At 41.6% G+C, this 27,381-nt stretch overlaps 1 protein-coding gene across 8 annotated transcripts in view; it reads left to right on the top strand.

The window, feature by feature from the left end:
- The window catches only part of slc38a4 (solute carrier family 38 member 4), an 80,868-nt gene extending 53,733 nt beyond the window's left edge, over nt 1-27,135 (top strand). For all 8 annotated transcript variants that reach the window (XM_070900250.1, XM_070900246.1, XM_070900248.1 and 5 more), the window contains 12 exons: nt 1,847-1,920; nt 2,210-2,302; nt 4,200-4,281; nt 6,851-6,933; nt 8,033-8,091; nt 8,928-9,212; nt 9,300-9,379; nt 9,711-9,811; nt 10,053-10,177; nt 21,487-21,631; nt 23,101-23,198; nt 25,427-27,135. In XM_070900250.1, coding sequence (XP_070756351.1) covers nt 1,847-1,920; nt 2,210-2,302; nt 4,200-4,281; nt 6,851-6,933; nt 8,033-8,091; nt 8,928-9,212; nt 9,300-9,379; nt 9,711-9,811; nt 10,053-10,177; nt 21,487-21,631; nt 23,101-23,198; nt 25,427-25,528 — 1,327 coding nt within the window. In that variant the 3' untranslated portion in view covers nt 25,529-27,135. The remainder of the gene's footprint in view (nt 1-1,846; nt 1,921-2,209; nt 2,303-4,199; nt 4,282-6,850; nt 6,934-8,032; nt 8,092-8,927; nt 9,213-9,299; nt 9,380-9,710; nt 9,812-10,052; nt 10,178-21,486; nt 21,632-23,100; nt 23,199-25,426) is intronic.
- The last annotated feature ends 246 nt before the right edge of the window (nt 27,136-27,381 follow it).

Raw genomic sequence — 27,381 nt, 5'->3', positions numbered from 1 at the left:
AAATGGGGTGGACTGAATTACTGTTGGGGGAAGTTTGCACCTCGCGCCTATAATTGCTTGAAGAGTTATTGAGGGCGAGTCTCCTCCTTCTGATAATTAGTGAGCTGTTGCTAAGCTGGACAAGCAAGGGAGGAAATAGAGGAATGGCACAGTATGCAATCCTGTAGTATATAGGATAACAACTCTTGACAAACAGTGGCAACTGTTGGTTATTTCTGTAAAGAGAGTCACGATTATATTACTGTGTACCAGAGCACTCCAGGATCAGTCAATATCTGATTGGCTGGACTTGTAAATATATGTGAAAGTAAAATGAAGCATTGCTGTTTCTGTATCCACAAAATTATCTGTGATCAGGGTACATTGGCACACACAATTACTTTAGGATTTAGAGCTAAATGTCAATTATGATTAGATATACAATCATTTAAGAACAATTCTTTAAGCGGAGTCTAATGCTTTGGCACAAAATCAGTACGTTCTCAAATAACTTTTGTGGTCTCGTTTTTAAACAACTCTCCCCCGAAACATAATCTAGTCTTCAATTTTTTTTTGTTTGTTTTCAAACTTATACTTTGTGTTCATAAACTTACTGGAAGACCAATAGTTCTCATGACTTATGAGTATAGCTTTAGAGCTATATTAAATTGGTCAACGTCTACCATCTGTTTAAAATATAGTTGAATGCAAGAACACAGAAAGGACCCAAGATAAGATGGCGATCTGAAGACACCTACATCACAACAATAATAAACAATCAGTGAAATCAAAGTCATTTGTTACATTTTATAGCAATCTGCTTATTTTTAGGAATAATAAACTAAAATACAGTTACTAATCCGATTGCCGTCTAAAATATTGATCCAAAGTAATTTAATAGCCCCGCGCGCTCAGAGACTTATCGAAAGGAATGTCTGGAACCTTCATGAAGTGATTGCAAACGTGAGACCATGGTATCAATTTACTCATTGCTGTGAGCTGTAATATTGAACTGAGGCTCTTGTGCTCATTTCTGACCTGGATTGATAAATGAATTAACACACATCAGAGCATGCGACGACCAAGCTCCTAATGGTATTTACAGATCCTGAGCAACCTTGAGCTCCTTAAAAAAGCAAAAAAAGAACAGACAATGTTTCAGCTGCAGACACTTCAACTCTCCACAATTCATGACTTAGCACTGAGTGGTACTGCCATTTTCTGTTTTCATTTCAAATTTTCAGCATCTGCATTTTTTGTGCTATTTGTCTACCTAGGTAGAACTGGACAAGGTAGATTTCACAAATAACTAAACATTCAAAACCAGAGGGGTAATAAAAATGAACAAGTTGAAGCATTAAACCGAGCACTTTTGTTCAATGTTAAAAACTTTATAGAGAACTGTTTGATACAAACAAATATAATGCCAGCTCATTATGCTCAGAGATATGAAGGGGCTTGACAAGGTGGATACAGAGAGGATGTTTCCACTGATAGGGGAGACTAGAACTAGGGGGCATAATCTTAGAATAAGGGGCCGCCCATTTAAAACTGAGATGAGAAGGAATTTCTTCTCTGAGGGTTGTAAATCTGTGGAATTTGCTGCCTCAGAGAGCTGTGGAAGCTGGGTCATTGAGTAGATTTAAGACAGAGATAGGCAGTTTCTTAACCAATAAAGGAATAAGGGGTTATGGGGAGATGGCGGGAAAGTGGACCTGAGTCCATGATCGGATCAGCCATGATTGTATTAAATGGCAGAGCAGTCTCGAGGGGCTGTATGGCCCACTCCTGCTCCTATTTTCTTGTGTTCTTATATACCGAGTTACTTTTCACATCTTTTTGTAAACCACCTTTTGTTCTCTTACAGGATCCTGTTATTTGCAGTGGCAATATTATCCTTGTATTCAGTTCACCTCTTACTAAAGACTGCAAAGGAAGGAGGTATGACCAAAGCTTTTCTTGAGATGTTGCAGATACCGTTCAGTAGTATATGGGGGTGGAAATTCACCTTGAGTGGCAGCACTAAACGAACTAATTGCACCTCGCCTCCTGTATGGCCCGCTCCTATTAAAGTCAATGGGCTGAATATTGGGCGGGGAGCATAAACGGGCAACTGATTTGATATTGCCCATTTTGTGCAACTGTCCCAAGACGGATCTCTATCCCTTAATATCTCTGCAAGTAATGTCACCATTTTGTTTAACGAAAGTCATTGTTTTTTTTGAATCAGGCTCTTTGGTTTACGAGAAATTAGGAGAGCGAGCATTTGGGTGGCCTGGGAAAATCGCAGCTTTTGGCTCTATTACAATGCAAAATATTGGAGGTAATGAGTTTTTAATAAAATCTATGTTTAAGTTTGGTATTTTTTTAATGATTTTCCGATCCAGGTACCTCCTGTTACTATTGTTGTATTTTTTTTTGCTAAATATTGACCATTAGATTTCATCCTGGGTTTAACGTCAGTGGTGGGGAAGCGTTTAGAAATGATAATCTGGGAGAAAATTAACAGCCACTTGGACAAACATGGATTAATAAATGAGAGCCAGCATGGATTTGTGAAGCGCTAGTCGTGTTTGACTAACTTGATTGATTTTTTAATGAGACGGGTAATATAAATTAACAAATTGAAGCATTAAACCGAGCACTTCAATTCAATGTTAAAAACTTTTATAAAGAACGGAGGGGTTGGATGAGGACAGTGTAGTTCAATGGCTGTTTTTCAGACTGAAGGGAGTGATGTTCCTCAGGGTTCAGTACTAGGCCCACTGCTGTTTTTGATATACATTACTGACTTAGACTTGGGGGTACAAGGTACAATTTCAAAATTTGCAGATGACACGAAACTTGGAAGTGTACTAAACAATGAGGAAGATAGTGATAAACTTCAAGAGGACATAGGCAGTCTGGTGGAATGGGCGGACACGTAGCAGATGAAATTCAACGCAGAAAAGTGAGAGCTGATACATTTTGGCAGGAAGAACGAAGAGAGACCATACACACTAAAGGGTACAGTTTTAAAGGGAGTGCAAGAACAGAGAGATCTGAAGGTATTTGTGCACAAACCTTTGAAGGTGGCGGGACAGGTTAACAAAGCTGTTAATGAAGCAAATGGAATCCTGGGCTTTATAAATAGAGGCATAGAATACAAAAGCCAGGAAATTATGCTAAACCTATATAAAACACTAGTTTGCCCCAACTGGAGTACTGTATCCAATTTTGTGCACTACACTTTAGGAAGGATTTGAAGGCTTTGATGAGGGTATAGAAGAGAATTACGAGAAGGGTTCCAGGAATACAGGATTACAGTTCCATGGATAGACCGGAGAAGCTGTGGTTGTTCTCCTTGGAGCAGAGAAAGCTAAGGGGAGATTTGATAGAGGCATTTAAAATCATGAAGGGTTTAGATAGAGTAAATAAAGAGAAATTGGGCAAAATTCTCCAGCGCCCCGATTTCCATGACGCCTGTGATTTTCACAAAACTGTCGAGTACGAACAGGCATCAGAACTCGAATTGCTGGGGACCTCAGCTCAATCAATGGGTAGGTTTTCCTCGTACAGGCATTTTGGAATGCTGTCTTATTTAACTGAATAGATGGAACATTTAGCAAGTTCCCTTACGTACATGCATGCATTCATCCATGCCCGATTCTCATTTTTCACTGCCCAGACAGTCCAATACAGCCAGGCCCAGTTCCAGGAAAATCATCTGTCCCAGTATTTCAGAGTACTTAAAATTCCATTACACCATTCAACGGGGAACTCTTTTATTTTAACTGGCAATGCAATCCTGCCCTTAGTGTTCTGAACCTTGTGGATAGGTTGTGGCATGATTATCCAGTGCATTAAACATTGCCTTGTCCTCTGGAGATCCCCCGAGTAACTTTTATTTTCCCTTTATTATCCATGTTTTCCACTCTCTCATCTCCTGAAGGAGTTGTCTTCTTGCTGGGGTACGGGACAATGAATGATGGTCAACCTCCATTCGCTCATACCCAGCCTGTTAGAAAAATAGTGTCGCAAGCTAAATATTTCCGCAAAGCAACAGAACATGCTAGTTGGAGGGTATGGTTGGCGAGCATACTATATACATGCACAATCCTTTTCCAACCCTCCTCAAAATAGAGCAAAATTATCCTGTAAATTTCCTTAACCTTAAGTTTTGCTAAAACTGACTTAAATTTATAACGGCATTGCATTCTAATAAAATGTTCCTGTTGCAGCGATGTCAAGCTACCTATTTATAGTCAAATACGAACTACCAGAAGTAATTCGGGCATTTATGGGACTTGACGAGGTCAATGGGTATGTATCTTGGCTTTAAAAGATGTAACCTTTTTTTTACTGTATTTCATGGCTCATTACAAATGTATAAAGTAATAGTTGAGTTGAAGAGTGAATAAAGGTCCCTTCCTCACCCTCTTAAGTTTTCTTTCTAAAATGAGGATACAAGTCTCTCCCCTAATCTCAGTCACAAATGAAGTTTCTCAGCTCAGCTGCCTTCTGATTGGACTCTCCCACTGGAAATTTCCTCCGTGGTTCCCCCGACGTAACTTGAGTGCAAGGTCGGCAGAAATCTTGTTTAGGCTTCTATCCGTGGTTTCCTCCCTAATTACGCCAGGTGATCTGGAAAAATCACCTTTCCTGCCCCGGAAATTCCTGGTTCTCTGTCTCCATCCTGAATGTGGATTTACAGCCAGTCTAGCTCCAGGAGAATCATCTATCCCAGTGTTTCAGTGTACTTACAATTCCATTACACCATTCAACGGGGAACTTTTTTTTTACTGGCAATGCAGTCCTGCCCTTGGTGTTCTGAACCGTGTGGATATTGCCAGTTTGCGGCACCATTATCCAGTGCATTAAACATTACCTTGTCCTCTGGAGATCCCCCGTGTAACTTTATTCATTCAATGAGAATCCCATACTCAGAATTAGTGGAACAGCTCCCTCCAGTGTATGGAGACCAAAACAGCAGCTCTCCAAAAAAATTCTATCAATAATAACTTTGGGGGAGAAATTGGCCTCCTTTGCGCTTCTTGTTTGCGCCTCCGGGGGGAAGGGGGGTGGTGGCGATAACGAGGCTCTAACGGCTTTCCGACTGGGCGCAGCGAAAGTACCGACGCCCACGAACTTCCCTTGCAGGTTAGCGCTGGTGGTAAACCTTAACGCCTCGATCTCCTGTGCCCCAGAGATCCTGACGTGATCCGGTGCGCAGCGTCCCATTACCGTCCCAGATCCTAAATTGCCTCCCGCCCCCTGCAGCATCACCAGGCATCAGCAACGGCAGCTGCAGGAGGCGTTGTGAGCTCGGCCAGCCACTTGGGGAGCGCTAATTAAAGGCATTGGTGGTCAGGTCGGCCAAAAAAAAATATTCACCCCACTGTGCTGCTTTTGAATTTTTCCAATGCTGCGATTGATCAGCTCTGCGCTCTGTTAGAGTGCTTGGGGCTGATCATCGCGGAGTGCAGGTGCTGTCGCCGACCAGTCGAATCCTTACCTTGCAACATCCTCAGCATTGGCCCTTCCCTGTGATTCCAGCAGTGCTGCACGGGACATTGTGCAGCACTCTGCTGCTCCCGCCCCTTTTGCATCCTTTAGCGCTCCCAAAGGAAGTGGCAGCACTTGATTTAGCACTCCACTTCTCTCCTAGAGCGCTAAACCGGAATTTCGCGTCCGCTGGAATTGGGTAGTGCCCAGCGTATACTTTTGCGCTCCCATAAAAGTTATCGCCCTAAATGGAGCGCTATGCAATTTCAAGCCCTTTATTTTAAAAATTATTTTTCACTTTTATTTCAGTAACATCAGAGTTAATGGGCTTTTCAAACATACGCACCATTTTATTTCAGTAAGGTGATGACTCATAGTTCCACCAATGTCTTTAGCTTCCGGTACTTTATCCTCTAATATCTTACCTATTGGCCATTCTTTCTTTATCACCCCAATCAGTGAGCATCAGCAGGCGAGTCAGTGGTGGGAGGTCTTCACAGCCAAGCCTCATCTGACATCCCCACCTGAGGGCTTTTCATCATTGATTAGCTATTAGGAATGACAATCCTGGCCAATTTTAAATGAATACATCTGCATCCATGGTGGAAAGAAAATCCATCTATATTCAAAATATGGCCCAGGTCCTGAAACAAATTGTGCTGTGGAGGGCAATATTGCAATATGAATATGATGCCTTTATGGCCAATATGAGCTAGATATTTACAACAGTTTAATCATTACAAGATAAAAATTATTTGTGATAAGTGTTGTGAAAATTTATTATTGTCCAGCGTGTAATGGTTCTGTATCAGTTAGAATACTGTTCTCTTTCACAAACACGATGTTTGATAAATCATAATACTTTAATGTGTTTCAAAAGACTACTCTCCAATTAAAAAAAACCTGTTTGGGGGGAGCTGTGGTAGAGGAGAAGTGCAACTATGACACGCCTCATATGCGTGGAGAGCAGGAAATTTCATTGTAATGCATGTTGAAAGTTCCATATGCTTCCACTGGGTGGCGAGCTGGAGATTGGGAAACAGAGGAGTAAATGGGAGACTGGGAGCTCAGAGATGTGAGCAGTGCTGTAGAGTCCAGAATAGCTTGAAGAACACGAAGATCATGCTAGTCGCAAGGGAGTGTGCAGCCCAGGGTAAGGTGCAGTACCATGCACTACAATAACTTGTGCATTTTCAACCCGCAAACAGTGACCTAAGTTTATATGGTAGTTACCTAAATATTTATTGTCACGGGATCTGGGGAGTTTTATTATGTTGGCCTTTGAAGCAACATTCCTGGTGGAAAAGTATAAAGCAATTTGGATTTGAAGAATGCACAAGTTATTTTATTTGTAGCTTTTATAATGAAATGAAAATTTCTCTTTCAGAGAATGGTATATGAATGGCAACTACCTTGTTGTAATTGTATCGCTGTGTATTATCCTGCCTCTGACATTTCTGAAGAATTTAGGTAAGCTATTTCTCCTATACATAATACTTCTGTAGTCTAGGAGCAAGATTTTACTTCTGCTGCTTGTGCCAGTAGTATTAGAACACGAAACAGAGTGTTAAAATTGAATTGTAAGCACCGTGTGAAATGGAGTTTAATGTTGTCTATCGGAAACTAATTGAAGTGTCTTTCTGGTATGTCACAGTTAATCTAGAGCCTCAGAAAGGATTGGCCTCATAGATTTTAGAGGTCCTCTTTCCCGATCACAGGACTCCAAAATTACTGCTTCACAGCTGTAAATGCATGTGTATCTCACTTGTTATCTCATTGGTATCTTACTGATGATATCGCCTTAACAAACTGCTAGTGGAATGGTTAACCACAACAGAGGGGCAGAAATTGAAGCGTTTAAATATCTATGTTTTGTCCCAATTGAAATGAAGCATAAAAATATATATTTTGTTTCAGGTCAGTTTTCATAAAATTACAGAAATTATCATCAGCATGGGTAATAGGATGAACAGGCCGGCTCTCTTTTCTCTTGAAAAGAGAAGGCTGAGGGGTGACCTAATAGAAGTCTTTAAAGTTATGATAGGTTTTGATAGAGTAGACACATGTTTCCACTTGTGGGGAAGAGGAAAATTAGAGGCCATCAGTATAAGATAGTCACCAAGAAATCAAATGGGGAATTCAGAAGAAACTTCTTCATCCAGAGAGTGTGAGAATGTGGAACTCGGGAGTGGTCGAGGCGAATAGCATAGATGCATTTAAGGGAGGCTAGATAAGCACACGAGAGAGAAGGGAATAAAGGGTTATGCTGATAGAGTTAGTTGAGGATGGATGGGGAGAGGCTTGAGCGGAGCATAAAAGCCGGCATGGACTAGTTGGGCTGAATGGCCTGTTTCTGTGCTGTATATTCTATGTAATTCTATGTAATGTGACCCATTGAAATCACTCAGAAACAACTGATCTTTTATTATGATATATCACAATTGATCACTGACCGTATACACAGATATTTTGCATATTAAGAAAACTTAATTAAATATATGCTTAGTATTGACATGGAAGCAAAAAATATATAATTTAAATCACTAATATTTCCTTTCTCCCTGCACAGGGTACCTTGGTTACACAAGTGGATTTTCTCTTTCTTGTATGGTCTTCTTTGTTGGCGTTGTAAGTATGGGCTGACGACATTGAACAGTAAAACAGGGCTAGTGTTAGAGTGGGCAGATTCTGCACTGGAATGCAGACTGGCAATCGACCCATCAGTTTATGTCAGTTTGAGATCGTTGCTCCAGACCCAATGAGAAAGAATACGTGACATAATAGCAGGAATTTATAATCACATCTGAGCATCAATGGTGGAGAAATGTAAAGGCTCCCATAAATAGTGACCATAAGAAACCATTTACTCTTTGTGTAGTAACATTAGAGCATGACGGCATAGGTTCAATTCTATCTGTCGCTAATTTCTAATCTGAACCATGCCAAGCAGGGAGCTGCTGGGCTGAAGTCTTCCTCAAGGGGTGGGAAAATTGGATTGGGATCTTCTCACCACATTTAAAAAATACTTGGATGTGCATTTAAAGTGCCGTAACCTACAGGGCTACGGACCAAGAGCTGGAAAATGGGATTAGGCTGGATAGCTCTTGGTCGGCCGGCGCGGACACGATGGGCCGAAATGGCCTCCTTCTGTGCTGTAAATTTCTATGATTCTATGATTCTGCCTGGATGAAACCTTGTGCCTTGTGACACCCATCCCTTGAGGGCATCTGCAGAAAGCACATTGCTTGCTGCCCTCTCTGGTTAAAGGTGCTATATAAATGAAAGTTATTGTTCTGTCTACCTATAATATACATTCAATCTGTTTGAGAAAATTGCTGCTCCCTCATATAAAGTTTTCTTTTGTAGTGTGGAGGATTGTGCTGCAGCTTAGCCATCTTTTTACTGTATATTTTCCATAAAATATTCATATTTTAAAAATAAATCTACTAAAAATATTCTTGCAGGTAATATATAAGAAATCTCAGATCCCCTGCCCGTTGCCTGCTCTCAGTCATTATTCAGGAAATCTGACAGCGCTGGCCAACACTACAGGGCACGTGGTAACAATGTATCCAACGGTACACAACAAAACCGCTGATCACGATGTTAGCCTCATGATGCCCTATGTTAATGGTCACGCAGCAACACGTGATGAAGATGATTCCCACATCCACACGAACGGTGTCAGTTATGAAGCCCATCACGACGATGAGATGTGCAAAGCAAAATACTTTGTGTTCAACTCGCAGGTATGCCAGACTTCAAAAGCCTTTAGGAAACAGTTCCCTTGGACGCTAGCTCAGTATTTCAGGAAGCTCTTTTTCTTTTTTTTTTAGACAGCCTACACCATTCCCATTATGGCCTTTGCGTTTGTGTGTCATCCTGAGGTACTCCCAATCTACAGCGAACTTAAAGAGTAAGGACTTCATGCAGAATCTTTTAGCTTTACAATAAGTTGTGTTTATGAACGTTCCACATAAAAAAGCGCAAGAATATGAAAGGAAGATAAAAGTCGAAGGGGAGTATTTTCCCATGAGCTTTTAAAAAAAAATTTAAGTTATTTCCTCTTGTAGTCAATTTATTTCACCTCTAACGGGGAGCTATCGCTTCAGGCTTTCATTCACATCTGGAGATCAGCAACATCTGTTATGCAGGTGGCAGGTGTTCCGAGAATGGAATAAGAAAATCTTTCATTGTTGGCAAAGTATTGTGCGGAACATTAAAAAAAAAATCTGCTTGCTTTTCAGCCGATCTCAAAGGAAAATGCAGCATGTCTCCAATGTCTCCATTACTGCGATGTTCATCATGTACCTGCTGGCTGCTCTTTTTGGCTACCTGACCTTTTACGGTGAGTCAAAATGCTGAGACAAAATCCACCGTACTGCGTTTGATAATCCAAACGTGTGTTTCTCTCTTCGAATCACATACTGCAAAAGTGCACCGTCCGTCAGCGGTGAGGGTTTTTGTTTGTGTTCCCATTAATATAACTCCCAAAATGTCAAGTGGAAGAGTAACAAAGTGCCAACGTTTGCTTCTAGACAAGGCTAATTGTGATCGTATGTTTTTCCTTTTCTTTTTTCTCAACACAGGACAAGTTGAAACAGAATTGCTTCATACCTTTTCAAAAGTGTACAAGTTTGACACTCTGCTGTTGTGCGTTCGCCTGGCTGTGCTGGTGGCTGTCACACTGACTGTGCCCATTGTGCTTTTCCCGGTATGTAAGAACGTGGCTCAAGGTGACCCCTAAACTTTCAAACACAAATAGTTTCTTTTTTGTTACTTCTGAAGATTTTCCATGTTGAGCGTTTATGGAAAAATCCACAATCCATTCATCACCACCAATCGCACTCAACAGCATGGTGCCCAGATCTAGTCGAGCTTGTCAGATTTCTAATTCAGGTGTCCTTTTGCACTGAGCAATGATGGTGAGGGGAGTTGGAGTTGGCAGATTCATACAAAGTGTCCATCAAAGCAGCACTTGTGCTTCTAAAAATGTGAACTTGCCCTGTTGCTGTGGGAGCTAGAACACCATCCTTTCACCCCTGAGACCCCAGTTCAAATCTAACCCAGATTGGTAGGGTAAATGTCTCTGTCAGATGCAAGGACCCAGAAAATAATTTGGGCAATCACAACCCAGTTCCTAGTAGATATTGAAGATAGATAGACGGCGGGAGTGTTAAGTGGAAACATACACCTTGGCACCTTCAGAGTATTGGTCAGAAACATAGAAACATAGAAAATAGGTGCAGGAGTAGGCCATTCGGCCCTTCGAGCCTGCACCGCCATTTAATGAGTTTATGGCTGAACATGCAACTTCAGTACCCCATTCCTGCTTTCTCGCCATACCCCTTGATCTCTCTAGTAAGGACTACATCTAACTCCTTTTTGAATATATTTAGTGAATTGGCCTCAACAACTTTCTGTGGTAGAGAATTCCACAGGTTCACCACTCTCTGGGTGAAGAAGTTTCTCCTCATCTCGGTTCTAAATGGCTTACCCCTTATCCTTAGACTGTGACCCCTGATTCCGGACTTCCCCAACATTGGGAACATTCTTCCTGCATCTAACCTGTCTAAACACATCAGAATTTTAAACGTTTCTATGAGATCCCCTCTCATTCTTCTGAACTCCAGTCAATACAAGCCCAGTTGATCCAGTCTTTCTTGATATGTCAGTCCCGCCATCCCGGGAATCAGTCTGGTGAACCTTCGCTGCACTCCCTCAATAGCAAGAATGTCCTTCCTCAAGTTAGGAGACCAAAACTGTACACAATACTCCAGGTGTGGCCTCACCAAGGCCCTGTACAACTGTAGCAACACCTCCCTGCCCCTGTACTCAAATCCCCTCGCTATGAAGGCCAACATGCCATTTGCTTTCTTAACCGCCTGCTGTACCTGCATGCCAACTTTCAATGACTGATGTACCATGACACCCAGGTCTCGTTGCACCTCCCCTTTTCCTAATCTGTCACCATTCAGATAATAGTCTGTCTCTCTGTTTTTACCACCAAAGTGGATAACCTCACATTTATCCACATTATACTTCATCTGCCAGGCATTTGCCCACTCACCTAACCTATCCAAGTCACTCTGCAGCCTCATAGCATCCTCCTCGCAGCTCACACTGCCACCCAACTTAGTGTCATCCGCAAATTTGGAGATACTACATTTAATCCCCTCGTCTAACCCTGTTAGGTTGTCTATCCCTGACCTCGTAGTGCCTCATATTGATACTTGGGAGAGAATTTTTACTCCTCCGGGCACCACAAAGAAATCTCGGGCCTCCTCTGCCCCGGGCTTTCCCCTCTTCCCCCACCGCGATTCCCCTCCTGAACCCATCCGATCCACTTGCCTTGTGCCAGGGACCGTCCCCTGGGTCCCCTGCATCTTCCAAGCCACTCGATTTTAGTGGCCAGGCAGTCGCTTCCCACTCCGGATGGGCCAGCCGCTCACTAGGCCCCATTTCTGCCTGGGAGTTAAAATCAGGCCCCCAGTGTCTTGGACTAGAATCATTTTCAATGTTGGCACCAATATCATCACCTTGATTATTGTTCTAGAATGAAATTTTCATGAAAAAGCATCGAATAAAGTCTGTATTTACAGGCAGCAATAAGTAGGTTGGATGCACTTGTATGAACTGTTATAGTTAGCACTATGAGAAAAGAACTGGCATGTGTTCAGTAAGCTGTGTTGTATAAACAAAAGTCATTGAAGGCCCTGCTATCTAAAGTTGTGCATCACCTTATAGTTACGAAGTAAAATAAACACTTTAAAATACGCAGTGTAAAATGTTTGCTTAAATAACAATAAGAGTGATCAGGCTTTTGTTGCTGGAAATAAACTGATGTTTAAAGGTGAAGGAAAGTTTAGGAGGTGGAATTCTTTTCAATGTATTCTCCCATTATGGACTTATAAAAATATGCCTTCACAGTTTTTTTTATTGAAGTCCGTTTGCTGTTGCATTTCCTTGCCTCCAGTCCTTCCTGGTGACATTGAGGAGCCCTGCGAATTCCAGAGCAGGTCCATTCAATGAAGTCCATTCTGGGAGGTGATCCAGAGCTGGCCAACCCTCGAAAAACTCACTAGTGCTACGCACTCCACCAGCAATATGTTTTCCTCGGGTTGGGTAGTGCTGGATCAGACCTCAATAACATGGTCTAAAGTTGTGACTGTCGCTGTCATTAATGGTGCTGCTCTGAGTCACATTGTCCTCTCCTTTCAACCAAAGTGGCCGGAGCACAAGGAAATCCAGCGTGGTGGGCTCTCTCTGCACATAAAACATTTGGGGCTGGATTTTCGGTTGTCTAACGCCTCAGTTAGCATCCAGAGGGAGCGTTAATGGGAGCATAAGAGGTTGCTGACCAGGAGCGCGGCTTTTAGCACCCCGACCAAAAATTAATTAAAGGCTCACTGGGCATGCAAACCAGTAGCGCCTGGCTGCTGATGATCAGCGCAATCCTGACGTATTCCTGATGCAAAGCCCACGCATGCGCCCTGGTCGGTAAATTAGGTCGGCTGCCTCATTTAGTGGTCGCCAAGAACAATGTCTGGAAAAACAGTCGGTACAGGCTTGCAGAGTCGTTAACTGGTGGCTACTTAAAGGGATGAGGAAGCGCTTCCCTCAGAGGTCACAGTCAGTGCAACGTTTACACACAGCGCGGTGCGTGAGCCTCCGAGTTTGCAGCGGCAGACAGAAATAAGAATTCAGTTTGAGAAAAAGTGATTTTGAAAACTTTAATGGGTGCATTACTATGCCGCATCATTAAGACTCGGGATTTGAGTATCGGAGCAAGGAAGTCTTACTGCAGTTGTACATGGCCTTGGTGAGGCCACACCAAAATTGTGTACAGTTTTGGTCTCCTAATCTGAGGAAGAACATTCTTGCTATTGACAGAGTGCAGCGAAGGTTCACCAGACTGATTCCCGGAATGGCAGGACTGACATATGAAGAAAGACTGGATCGACTCGGCTTATGTTCACTGGAATTTAGAAGCATGAGAGGGGATCTCATAGAAACATATAAAATTCTGACGGGATTGGACAGGTTAGATGCAGAAGAATGTTCCCGATGTTGGGGAAGTCCAGAACCAGGGGTCACCGTCTAAGCATAAGGGTTAAGCCATTTAGGACCGAGATGAGGAGAAACTTCTTCACTCAGAGAATTGTGAACCTGTGGAATTCTCTACTACAGAAAGTTGTTGAGGCCAGTTCGTTAGATATATTCAAAAGAGAGTTAGATGTGGCCCTTATGGCTAAAGGGATGAAGGGGTATGGAGAGAAAGCAGGAGTGGGATACTGAAGTTGCATGATCAGCCATGATCATATTGAATGGTGGTGCAGGCTCGAAGGGCCGAATGGCCTACTGCACCTATTTTCTATGTTTCTATGTTCCCGGGATCTGACTCAGAGTTCTGCACATGCGCAATGGGTCTGCTAAATTTACTGACCAAACTTTCGTTATGGCTCCCCCCACCCCCAGCTGTATTGTGCAACGGCTGATTTAGCGCCCCTGTCAGTTCTTCGACCGAATCTGACGAATTTCTGGGCAGAGGGCACAAACTTTTTCAAGGCGCTAAAATTACTGCTCCGTCTGGGTTACCGCCCCAAATGAGGTGCAACCGAATTTCTCCCCCCTGATATTTTTAAAATAACGTCAAGCATATTTTTATAAACTTCATTAAAGAGATAATGAGGAGCTACGTTGAACAGTATTTCCCTTGACGGCAGAGCAGATAAATTGGGTAAAATTGTACCATTCATTTTCTAATCCGAAACTATTCGCGGCGGACTGCTTACGTTGCTTGTTTTCTGGAAGCTGAATGTTTAAGGGAAGGAGCACCATAGCGAGCAAGCTCTTGTTATTACCGAATGAATCTGGGTGTTTGGGCCTGTCCTAACGGGTGTTTATGTGAGTTTTCACTCTGGTTTGATCCAACAGGTTGAAGGGCAATGACTCTTCAAATCTCTTTCTTGCACTTCTTGCCAGATCAGCCACAGTGGTGGCTCGTGTTTTGCACGCTGGCAGCTTCAACTTTCTGCTTTAGGCCTGCAGGCCTGCTCTCTTCAGCTTGGGAATTTCGGGTAAGCCAATTCAGGCAGCACACTAGCCCTAGTTCTAGCAATTCAGGTTTTCATATTGATGACAAGACTATTTCACGGCTCACTCCATCTTTTGATAAAAATAAATTTGAACTATTAAAAAATAATTTACTGCAGTATATCTTACTTTTAAATGTATGTCAATGCTGCTAAACTACAGCATAATGAAAATCTCCTATTGATACATATCCTGGTTAGGCCGAACACATTTGATTTTAGGATTTCTGACTTTCGACTTTGCTCTTGGCATGCAAATAACTTCTGCCATTGTAGGTGTGTTCGGGTAAAGGTTTAGTGTAAAGAATGAACTTGCATTTTTACATGTGCCATATCACATCATCAGGATGTCCCAACGTGCTTTACAATCAATGGATTACTTTTGAATTGCATTCTTTTGTTGTGTGTGTTAAGCAGGGAGTTAAATGTGACACACATATGTAATAATATGAATAAGGCTTAGAAAAAAGTTGCAAATCATACATTTGGGCTAGCTGAGGAGGTAAAGCCTTTGAGTGCAGGAATTATACTTCAAGGATAAAAGATGTATGGTGATTTCATTAGAAAATGCAATCTGTACATTCAGGCAGAATGAAGTAGTTCAGTATTCATAAACCATCATTTTCAGAGGTGTCTAGAAGGCAGGGCATTTGGAGAGTTCTTGGGTAGTCCTCCCCTATTTGGGTTCATGAAGCAAACCACTTTTAGAAAGGGCACTGCTAACTGTGCAGCCATTGATAATATTCTATCTTAGTTGTCTCAGACTGAATTAAATTAATATATGCGAGAAGAGGGGCTAATTGGTATGGCAATGAAGCAGTATTTTTAAAACCATGTTTATTTGGGGACTGGGCAGAAGTAGCACTTTGTACTGCATCCTGGATTAAAATCTTGCGTCGACAGATGGGATGGAAGTAGCTCTGGGTAGCTAGGAGCTTCCTGTATGAAATTGGTTTGAGCCATCATGGGCTGTGGCTTTGTACAAATTGGAACAAAGCTGTCATGTCACTCTGAGGACAGAAGGATGACTAGTGTGGGAAATGGAGAAATTCATGCTGGGGCAAGTCGTGGGTGCTCTTCTGATCTTGAATGTAACAGATGGATTGCACAGTGGTGCTGTACATAACCTGAGAGTGCGTGATGCTGATGCTAGGTGCTCAGGAAAGAAAATTACTTGATTTTCTCACTGCTGACAATCTTTTCCTTGAATTAATATAAAGGTGTTTTTGATTAACTAACCTTCATTGATAATTTGTTTTAATTTACTTGTCAAATTCATTAATAATCCTAGAAATAAATGTGTTCAGCCTAATGGGAAAGACGTCTGGATAATCTTTCTAATCTTAATTCTTGGAAGACCTTTGATGAAACAAATTAAAATGAGATTGGTGTCTTATTAATGATCAATGTTGCATGAACAAAATCAACCTGTTTTGAGTTCATTTGAAATAGGGAGAGACGAGCATCTGATTAGGGTCTTGTCACGGGCCTAGTTTAAGATTTAAAAATGACTGTAATCCAGTTTTATGTGACAGCACTACCACAAGGTGAAGCGTTTGACGAATCTGGACGATAGCAGAATTGTTTTGTAATGCAGAGTTTAATTATTAGCAGAAAGCTCCTTCATGATCAATTGTGTCACGTTATTTGCAAAGACAATGCTGTAGTTCTTTTCGCCATAGGATCTGATCATTTTAGTAGTGAGAGGCGGCTCTTCCAATCGAGGCATATAAGGCAGAATGTGGGGTGAGTTTAAGTGCAATGTATCTCAGAACTTTTACAGTTCTATCACAAAAATATGTTACCTTTCGAGTGCACTAATCATTGAAATGGAGCCTCCGAACACATTAGCACAATTTTGGGTTATCTGGCAAGTACTTATTTTTTGTCTGGTCTCTGCTTGACTCATTTTAATTACACAATCTTTCCAGCATTTAGCAAATGCTAGAAACAAGCATTTGATCTGGCTGTCTGGTACTGCATGGAAGCACTTGTTTCATATTATATGGCTTCCTGCAATTGCTTTTTAAATGTAATTCAGGCCCCAGTTAAATGTTCCTTTATGAAATACCCCGTTACTTTATCTGCATCGCAAAAAAAATCTGCAATGTGACGCATCTAGAGCTTGTCCACTGTTTGTGTTGATGAAAGTCCCGAGGCCCAGGACTAATTGTTGCTGTTGAATCCTGATTGATCCAAATTGAGTGGAGGCAGATTCAGATTTTCCCAAGTTCTATCTGGATTGATTGCCACCTCAGTTTATTCCCTATAAGTGAAATGGGAGATGTTAGAAGAGAAGATAAGAACATACTTGCATACTTACATGTGTGGGGGAATTCTCTGCCCCAGAGAGCTGTGGAGGCTGGGTCATTGAATATATTTAAGGTGGAGATAGACGGATTTTTGAATGATAAGGGAGTGAAGGGTTATGGGAAACGGGCAGGGAAGTGGAGCTCAAGATCTGATCATCCATGATCTTATTGAATGGCGGAGCAGGCTGAAAGGGCCATAGGGCCTACTTCTGCTCCTATTTCTTATGTTCTTATTTTAAAAAAAAGAGGAGCAGGAGTAGCCCTATCACCCCTTGAGCCTGCTCTGCCATTCAATGATTCAAAAAGGTAACTCCTGAAGCTGTACAAGAGACCTGATCTGGAGATCTTCGAATGAGACATCAGCAAGGTGCTGTGTCAAATGCAAACTTTGGTTTTGACCAACATTTTGTGGCTGAAGAGTTTAGTTCACCTGCAGTGTCCTACATGAAATGAATTTGGGTGGTCTTAATTCAGTTCCTAATGTGCAAGAGTCGACAGCACAAGACAACCCCTAATTTGGCACCAAATTGGCTATCTCAGTCAGGCCACAGCTGGCTGATCTGGGAAATGGAAAAAATGTTCTGTTGATACAGCAAGGGGTCCTTCTTTTGAAGTTCGGGCTGAAGCACAGTATTGGGCAGAGTTTAAAGAGCTCTACTCTGCATCTAACCATGTACAACTAGCCTGGGAGTACTTGATGCTGACATCACGGAAAATATTCTATTTCTCGCCTTGCTTAAACAGAAAATCATGACAAAAAGTGCATTTTGTTGCATTATAAAAGGATACTTTGGTGAAAAAATGTGCATGCATGTCACTCATTTTTTCTCCTCATCTGGAAAGCTGCTATTCATTTGTTTGTTTATTCAAAACTAGATAGTGGAATATCTGTCATGCTCAATTCTCCTCATTACTGTGACTAATACGTAAAAGCATGTTTGCTGCATTGCAAAGACTAGAGGTGGCACACTATTGCTTACTAAGCTATCCTTTAATTTAAAAAAAATAAAGATTATCTTTAGAACAGTTTCTGCTATAAATGAAAGAGCTTACAACCATGCCATTGCATGCTGAAAGTTACGATTTCATAAGATGATTCTTCAAAGAGCATTACACTGACTCAGTAAATGACTACGTGTTATAGTGATCTAGATACTGTTTAAGGATTTTAAAATATAAGACTTGAGAAACTGTGGTATTTTGTAGCTTGTTGTCTGTTAAATCAGCTGCAATAACTGAATCAGTGTTTTAATGCAACCCTCTTTATTTAAGAATAAGTTTACAGTATTCCAGGGAAAATTGTCTCCGTTTTCCTTCAATTCCACTTGTTCTCCATTGCCTGAAGGGCAATGTCCCTAAACCATATCACATGATTCACAAGCGTGACCAATTCTGAAGGACTGTCCACGTCAATATAATCAAGAACAAACACAGACTTCATAAAGCAACCCCCCCACCCAAGTTAAATTAATACTTTTGCCAACTAATTTATTTATATAACAAAGCAATTTGTACCAAGTGCCCATAAAGGATACCAAGTAGAAATGGCAGAGTTAAGAGAGATAACTGAAAGCATGTTTGATGAGGCTTTTAAAGTTGGGGAAAATGGATCTAAATGGTGCTGAGGTTTTGAGAGAGAGCCCTGGAGGTTAAGGTCAATGGCTAAAGGCCTTTCCATGGTAATGGGGGATGCACAGGAGAAATCAAGCCAGGATGTAAGGTTGGAGGAGCTTTCACAGGTTAGATGGAGTGAAGCCATGGAGGGTTTTATAAAGGACACAAATTTTAAATTTGATGCCATGGGGAACAAGGAACCAATGAAGGGTGGTGGTGTTGCGGTTAACTGGACTGAGTGTAGGTTACAGAGTTTTGGACAAATTCTAAAGGGTAGAGCTCAAGAGGCTGACAAGCAGATCATTGAAAAGATAACAAAAGCATGGATAAGGATTTTAGTAGGAGTAAGGTAAAAACAAATGTGAGTAATATTACAGGGATAGAAATGGATGGCATGGGATTTGGATCCCAGTCCTGGGTTGGAGAAGACACTGAGATTGTACACCATCTAGTTTGGCTTGCATAAGAAGCCATGGATGGGGTCGAGTCGGTGACAAAGGTATACTTTTTGACAGGGTGCTGACTTCAGTCTTCTCATCCTTTGCGACTGCTGCTGCAGAGTGGCAATTGCTTGAAGGTAGTTCTGTCCCATCCACAAGTTGATGTTGGACAGACAGCACAGAGGTGATGGTGGAGTTGAGGGAGATGATGGAGAGGACAAGCTGGATGTCGGCAGCTTGGAACCATATGGAAACTGACTCCATGACTATGAATATTACCACCACAGAGCAATATGTAAATGAGGAAAAGAAGGCGACCAAGGTTGGAACTTTGGGCACTCCAGAGGACGGGTGAAGAGCAATTGCTGGTTCTGCCATGGATGCAATGGGACAGGTAGTCGCAGAACACATTAAAAAAAAAGTCCTACAGAGGCGGACTATGCAGTAGAAGTGGTGAAGCAGGATGGAGTGGGTAAACACCATGGAGAGGTCAAGGAGTGGTATTGAAATGTGATAGCACTCACAAAGGATGTTGTGGTACCTTTGACCAGATCTATCTTGATTCAAACAGGGAATTGTCAGAGAGGTGAGCATGTAGCTGGGAGGAGGCGATACATTTGAAGATATTAGAGAGAAAAAGGAGGATTCTAATCTATTATAGCTGTCACTTTTTTCACACTTTCTTCTACAGTTTTCAACTATATACCATTTTTCTAACTTGATTGTATTTAAATATGATGGACAATTTTTTGAGTTTGTAGCTGTAATACAATTGCATTGAAATTATATCGGGGCATATTAGAACATAACTACTTAATGCATTTGAATGAAGTTCAGTTTTGAGCTCCTTTAACAGCGGAGTTAACCGGCTTAAAACAAGCAAGTTAGCACTTCTGTTTAAATAGCACTTCTGTTTAAACAGATAAATATCAGACAATGGTGTTAAGCCCTCCCAAACCCGCGTCCTCTACCGACTAGAAGGACACAGCACATGTGAGCACCATCACCTGCAAGTTCCCCTCCAAGTCACACACTATCCTGACTTGGAAATATATCGGCGTTCCTTCATCGTTGCTGGGACAAAATCCTGGAACTCTCTCCCTAACAGCACTGTGGGAGTACCTTCACCTCATGGACTGCAGTGGTCCAAGAAGGCAGCTTGCCACTATCTTCTCAAGGGCAATTAGGGATGGGCAATAAATGCTGGTCTTGCACATCCCATGAATGAATAAAAAAAGAGCCATCACATTAATATTTACATAGTTTAGTTTCAAGGTCTATTAGATTGAAGAAAGAGTTAGTGTACCCTGCATAATCTATCCTTGTAGGATTCAAAAATATTTTATAACCATTTTCTTGAGCTAGCAAATATACAGAAAGAGGAAACTTAGCTATCGAACCTTTATTCTCAAATAGAAGTTGGTTTCATTTTACCCCCACGGCCTTCAACAGACAAAAAGTCTTGTCAGTCTGCAATGAAATATTTTCCTTTGCACCTCATCTATTCTGTGCTTGAACATTTGTGCGGTGTATTGCCATGTATTCATTACAACTGATCCGCTGCTCAAGATTTACATAGGATTACACAGGATATACGGCACAGAACAGGCCATTCGGCTCAACCAGTCCATGCCGGCCTTTATGCTCCTCCTGTCTTTCCTCAACTTCACCTTGGTATTCCTGTTAGGTGGTTCGAATAAAGTGCAGTGCACCCAGTAAGCAACATTATCCTTTTTCCTACAGAAATGAGGAAGTATGTCACACATGATTTTTACTCCCTGCTTTTATAAACGTAAAGGTATATATTCTGTCAAATCTCTGTGTCTCATTCCAGTTCATTAAGCATTAATGAGCTGTGAAACCTTTGAACAATGAAAGGATAAAGTAAACCTTCAAAGTAAACCCTACCCCTCAAATGTAGGCCCCTGAAGTTTGATGGGCGTTCTCCAATTCTCCCGCTGCAGCTCTCGCGAGAGACCCGGAGAGTCCCGCAGAATTTCAGGGGTCATAATACTCGATAACACTTAATATATTCTAATGCTTATTAGAAATAATAGTTCAAAACCAATTATTAATTTTAAATAGCCCTTGAATAAACTATGAAAGAGAGATTGTTGTACGGGTGTTCATTTCGGACTGTGCCTGCAGCACTAAAAGGATGAATTATTTTTCCGTGTGCTTTCACTAATATGATCTTTTTATAAAAGGTGTAGAATGTGAGTGTTGATATTAGGTTGCAGTTGATATTGCAGTGTCCTATTCTAAGGGCCCACATCAGCTGAAAAGCATCAGGTCAACTTTTCATTCATTTCAGCAGATCTTAACCTTTAGCAAAACCTTCCCTTTGGACAGTTTGAAATATTAAAATCAAGGAATTTTGCATCACGTGGTTTTGACACTGACAATGAGCCCGTGTAGGTCAGAAATGGGATGCTATAGAATTTCTAATGTTCTGTTGACGGGGCATTATTTGACATGCAATTTTACTTGTAGGTATGGGGGGAAAATAATATTGTTTGCAAAATTTTTGGAAGATTTTCTAATAATATTTCACCTCTACAGATCCGAGCATCGATTCAAGAACTGATATTTCCAAAGAGGTCGTTCAACTGGATACGACATATTGTAATTGCAGGGATCCTGCTGATTTTAAACAACCTTCTTGTGATATTCGTTCCAAATATTAGAGATATTTTCGGCTTTATAGGTAAGATAAAGTGTGACCAACACTGCGTATATTGGAATTTGCAGTCAGTGGTGAAACAAAGGTGTTGAGAAGTTTGGGTTTCCCGACGCGTAATTTAGATCAATGGTGTATAATGGGATTCCCTAGTGCGAGCTGCTGTGATGTCAGCAAACTGTCTTAGTAGCCAATCAAAAGGCAGAATTCTCACAGATAGCGAACAAGGAAGTGAGTACACGCTTAGAGGGCGAAATTTCCCTGCTGTGTGCCTCCTGTCAGTGCCTATGGGGGAGCGCTAACGGGATGCAAAAGTGTGTTAGCCTGAGGGATGGGAGGGGCGCGACCGGCTCCTGTGAAAATGCGCAGGAATTAGTGGAGGCGCGAAGCTACTTGCACTGGATCCCCGCCAGTAGCACCCCGTGCCGCTGCGCTTCCGGCGATGACGTCATTACCGTGCACGGCAACCCCTTTTAACCCCGCGGCGGCCCGTTTTGGTCCTGTGGTAGAAATTAGGCAGTGCCCCGTGAGGCTGCCACAGGCGATCTCAGCACCAGCCTCACGGGTCCTGAACCGGGCCGCACTCTGCAGGCAGGACTAAATTTAAAGGGGAGGTGCGCAATGGCATTTTGCACTGCCCTCTAACTTACCGGCTTCCGTGTCAATTTTCCCGGCTCCCCGGTGACCTAGTGTAGGCCCCTGAAAACCTTGCCAAGCTCGCAGCGTGCCCTCTACTTTAACGGAAGGCCCTTGGAAACGCGTCAGCGCTATGTGGAGAGGCCGCATAGCACTCCAACTTTTGCCTGGGTAGTGCCCCCGAGCCAGCCCCGGCAGGAAGTGGAGCACCCGACATTGCTCGTGGGGCGGTAGGCCCAATTTCGCTTCTGGGGCGGGACTTTGTGCTCCGGGCGCAGAATGTCCGGCCTCACAAAGGTTACCGCTCCCAGATGGAGCGATACGCAATTTCGGCCCCTTAAAATTCTAACTTTTTAAAAATGTTAGAGAGAGAAAAACAAGGGGAAAAGGCAAACCTGAAATAAAGATGAACAAATTTAAAAAACAATTTTTTAAAAACATTTTTTAAAAAATTTTAAATCGATAAATTTGACACAGCACAAAATTCCAATTCATTTTTCAGGGCCATAACCTTTGTTTAGCAGTCAGTATGCTGTGAAACCCCCAGTTACACCTAATCCCTTTGGGTCTAACTTTTAGTGGTGTATTTCAGAGTGTAATTACTGCGGAAGAGTCAAAGTTTTTGTCAGTTTCCCTGATTTGAGAGATTTCACTGATTGCTGGCTCAGTTTTGTGGGGGGGGGGGGTTTGCTAGGGGCTCAGTATAATGAATGACAAACCACAACTTCAAGATTTCCCTAGCATGCCATGCACTAAATCCACAAATTGCGGTCATTTTCAAAGGCGAAATGACGGCAAATGCAAATTATTAATCAGATGTGAAACATTAATACCATTTTGTTTTTTCTTCTGTGTTGCAGGTGCATCGGCTGCTACAATGCTTATCTTCATACTCCCCTCAGCATGTTACATTAGACTTGTAAAGAAAGAATCAATGAGATCGATGCAGAAGATCGGGGTCAGTAAATGATGCTCTGGCAGAGCGCACCAAAGTAGTTTATGTTACTTTGTTAGGAAAACTTTAAAAAGCTGCAATCCCACTCTGAACAAAAATTTGTGCGTTGCATGCCCCTGAATGTTGAAGGCTCTGTTCATAGGAGCACGATTTTGCAAACTTACCAATATAATGTAACACAGCACTTTGTCACTGTCTTACAGCAGCAGGCCATTCAGCCTCTCGAGTCTGTTCTTCCTTTCAATTAGATCATGGCTGATCTGTACTTCAACTCCATTTATCTTTCTTTGTTCCATATCCCTTGATACCCTTATCGAACAAAAATCTATCAATTTCTGTCTTGAAAGTTTCACTTGACCCCCCCCCTAGCATCCACAGCCTTTATGGGAGAGAGAGTTCCAGATTTCCACGGCCCCATGTGTGAAGAAGTGCCTTCTTGTTCTGAATTCTCCCACCAGAGGAAATCGTTTTTCTGTATCTACAATCACTCAATCATTTTAAATGCCTCTATTAGATCTCTAGTTTTCTAAAACAAGGGAATACAAGCCATCTTTATGCAACTTATCATCGTAATGTAACCCTTCGAGCCCTGATACAATTCTGGTGAATTTGCACTTTACCGCAATCCAGGGCCAATGCTTCCTGAGGTTTGGTGCCCAAAATCTGCATTACTTCCTCACTTTTGAAATCCAGTCCCCTTGAGATAAAGTCCAACATTCCATTAACTTTTTGATCACTGTTTGTACCTGCGCACTAACTTTGCGATTTGCGTATGTGGACACCTAAATCCCTTTGCTCTTCCACAACTCCTAGTCTCTCACCATTGAGAAAATATTCTGATTTGTCTTTCTCAGATGCAAAGTGGATAACCTCCGACTTCACTCCATTGAACATCATTTGCCATAGTTCTGCCCACTCACTTAGTCTATCTAAGTGAGCGGGCACCAAAAGCAAAACTGCCCAGTAGTCCCACAAATTGGCCAGCTTGTGTTCCTTTAATCCAAAAACTTCAAAATGGGTATGAAGAAATATTAATTGACATTGCATTGTTTATTCAGCAACACTAAAACATAAGTTATCTTGTTCTCTCTTGCTCTCCATTCTTCAACCTCTATTTTCTTCTAAATCATTAATAGTAACAATTTTTCCAATACCATGCTTTCCCTCTGGGCACCCAGTTTTAACCTGAATGCTAAATTCTAGCCTCAAAACTCCCGGTTGGGCTATTGCATCACCAAAGTTTGGCAGACGTCTGCCCTAGTTCCCATCCCAAAACCTGGGGAAAGTAAAGGGGACAGACATCTATGCTATTTTCCGTGCTTCCTGGGCATCCATCGAGCAGAGATGTGAGGAATTTGGGAACAGCACCTTAGCGTTCCATGAGAGGCCAGGCGGTTCCAGCCAAATGTCTGGATTTGTTTGGGTGACGATAATTGCCATTCAGAAACTGGCAATATAATTTCAGCCAATCGCTCTGTAATTGATTGCCTTCCATAAATCAATAATGTTCACGTCATCTCCACCAATGTTAACCCCCATCTCCACCAATGTTAAGCCCCATCTCCACCAATGTTAACCCCCATCTCCACCAATGTTAACCCCCATCTCCACCAATGTTAACCCCCATCTCCACCGGCATGTAATGCCAGCGAGGAAAGCATGCCTGTATCATCCGCATGTACTTTCTGTTGAGGGCAAAGAGGTGGAACTAGCGGGATTTCTGGTGATGACATAAGCCTCGCCTCCTCTTTTGACTCGAGCGAGGGGGGGAGGGGCAGCATGTGGGGGGTGGGAAAGAGGCTGTCCCCTCCCATCGGAAGTTGGCAAGAGGTTAAAAAGGGACAGAGCCGGGATGTAACTAGGTCCGTCCCAAATTCCTCCTCCGCTCACCTAGATAACGATGACTTGACATCCCAAAAACATTGAGCTCCCCGAGTCTAGCATGATCTGAAGACAATGCCTCTATTTTGTTCCCGCTGTTCATCAGACAGTGTACTGCTAAGTAATGAAGCCACTATTATCATGCAGGTTGCCCATTCCGAGTGTTGATTCCAAGTCTTGCACCAGTACCTGAAATGTTTATTGGTTAGGAGTTCCATAATAGTTTCTAATTTTGCATTGAAATGTACAATTACTAATTGTACTTTTAGGAATGGATAGTTTTTTTTTCAGATAAAGGCAGTAAAAAAAATTATGAAACGTAAAACATTTTTGGACCTCTTTTTTTCCAGGCTACGATTTTCCTTGTAATTGGAATCATTTTTATGATTGGAAGCATGACGCTTATTATCAATGATTGGATTCACAACCCTCCAGGTTCAGGTGGCCATTAACCTGAAGATCAGTGTTACTGAATGGAACCATCGGTTTGCATCTTTTAAACAGCCCTGGCAAACCCTGACAACGGGAGTGAGATGCCATTCCTCAGTTTTTTTTTTAAACAGCAAGATTCCAGAGACTTGAGCATACCTAGTGCTGAGACTAGATGTTGCCTGTAGATAACTGAAGATCTGTTCTTACAAGGGCTTGTTTTAGTTATGCTTAACAAAAAATTCTTTGGACTTCAGAATTTAAAAAAATCCAGATTCAGGATAGAAAGCATGTGCTGTGAACAAACGCATAATAGAGCAAGACTACAGATGTAGTGTAACTTAACTGCTGTATGTAGTTAACTTAGGGTAATGTGTGCCTGTTGCTGGAATACTGGAAACCTTTTATCTCGGAGGTTGACACAGTGTGTACATAGTTTTCAAATATTAAACCAAGCATGCATTTTCTAACTTACAAGACATGTCAGGTGTCTGTTGAACTTACCCTCTGTCTTTTAAGGTATAGAAAGGGCTGGTGCAGCCCACTGGGCCAGTAAAGAGACCTCGCCCCCACCTGCTAGAGTTTCTTTATTTTTCAGTTAAAGATTATAATTGAATACAATGTGCTTGGCAGAATTGTTTTCCCATGTCTGTAGTTAAGGTCCAGATCCTGTATCACAAGTCACCATTATCCCTACTCCCCCCTCGCCCACTCTGTGCCACAGGTTCCAGCCAATAACGGAGCCTGGAACTAGTAGTCTAGACTGATGATTTGCTCCATTTATTACAAATGAAAGGATCATAAGATTGGGTACACAATTATGCCTCTCATATTACCTGATTTGCAAAGTAAACTTATTTCATTCTAATCTTTAATCTGCAAAAATAAGTCTGGTAGGGCATCTTTAACTTCTCTAGGATATTAGCATCATTTCTGCATTATTTATTACTTTTCTTAGAAAGATAGAGGTTCACTTCAGTCTGAACTTTTTATCCATTTCACAAGATCCATTCAAGTAGATAAGCTATAGCTCCCTTCTCTGGCAATAGTGCAAATGTATATATTACTGTTTTATAGCTAGGGAAAATCTATCTTGTGAATGGTGCTTTGTAACTACTTTACAAAAGTCACAGAACAAGTATGAGTTTAATTAATGGCCTTGTCTTCCACTCATAAACAGAAAGATGTTAAAGGACGAAGTGGTCTAGTAAAAAAAACTACTTTGTTTAGTTAAACCTGTGCTAGCTGTTGAGGATGTTATGCTGCAGGCAACTATGATTTTATCAATGTATATAATTCACATTTTTTATTATGAGTTGATATTTTTGGAATTAAAATGTATAGTACTTTTTCGGTTCAGTTATTTTTTTTTAAATCTCTAGATAGATCAATAATTCAGATTTATTTTTAAACTAGTCTTTGCTCGGTCCTCCAATGTTTGTTGTTTTAATTGTTGGGTTGTATCCCAGCTTAACCATGAGCTACATTTCAACACAAACCCTTATTCAGCTGCACCGTATACTTTGACATCTGAATGAGCTGCTCAGAGGTTACTCTGGTTTACCCTGTTTTAACATTTAGTGCTCAACAAATGTTCTGGAAATAATTTTTTTTTTTAAATGGAGCGTAACGCAAACTCGTACTTCATTCGTTTGGCGATATTGCTCAGAAGTTTTGATGTCCTAACAGATTTTTAAGGCTTTTTGATACCATGGAACTTCAAAACTAGTTTGTTTCCCTTCCTAGTTGACATATTGATCATTTTTCTGCATTACTTTACTAGCAAGTTCTCATGAAAAAGATCTGTGGCCATTATAATGGACAAGAAATGCCCAACAGAGGCATTTTTATTTAACGAACCAAAGTGGAAGTTTAT

Source organism: Pristiophorus japonicus, chromosome 15 (genome assembly GCF_044704955.1).
Source record: "Pristiophorus japonicus isolate sPriJap1 chromosome 15, sPriJap1.hap1, whole genome shotgun sequence".
NCBI classification, from domain to species: domain Eukaryota; kingdom Metazoa; phylum Chordata; class Chondrichthyes; family Pristiophoridae; genus Pristiophorus; species Pristiophorus japonicus.
Note: the sequence above shows the minus strand (reverse complement) of the source record. Positions and strands in the feature narration are given on the sequence as shown.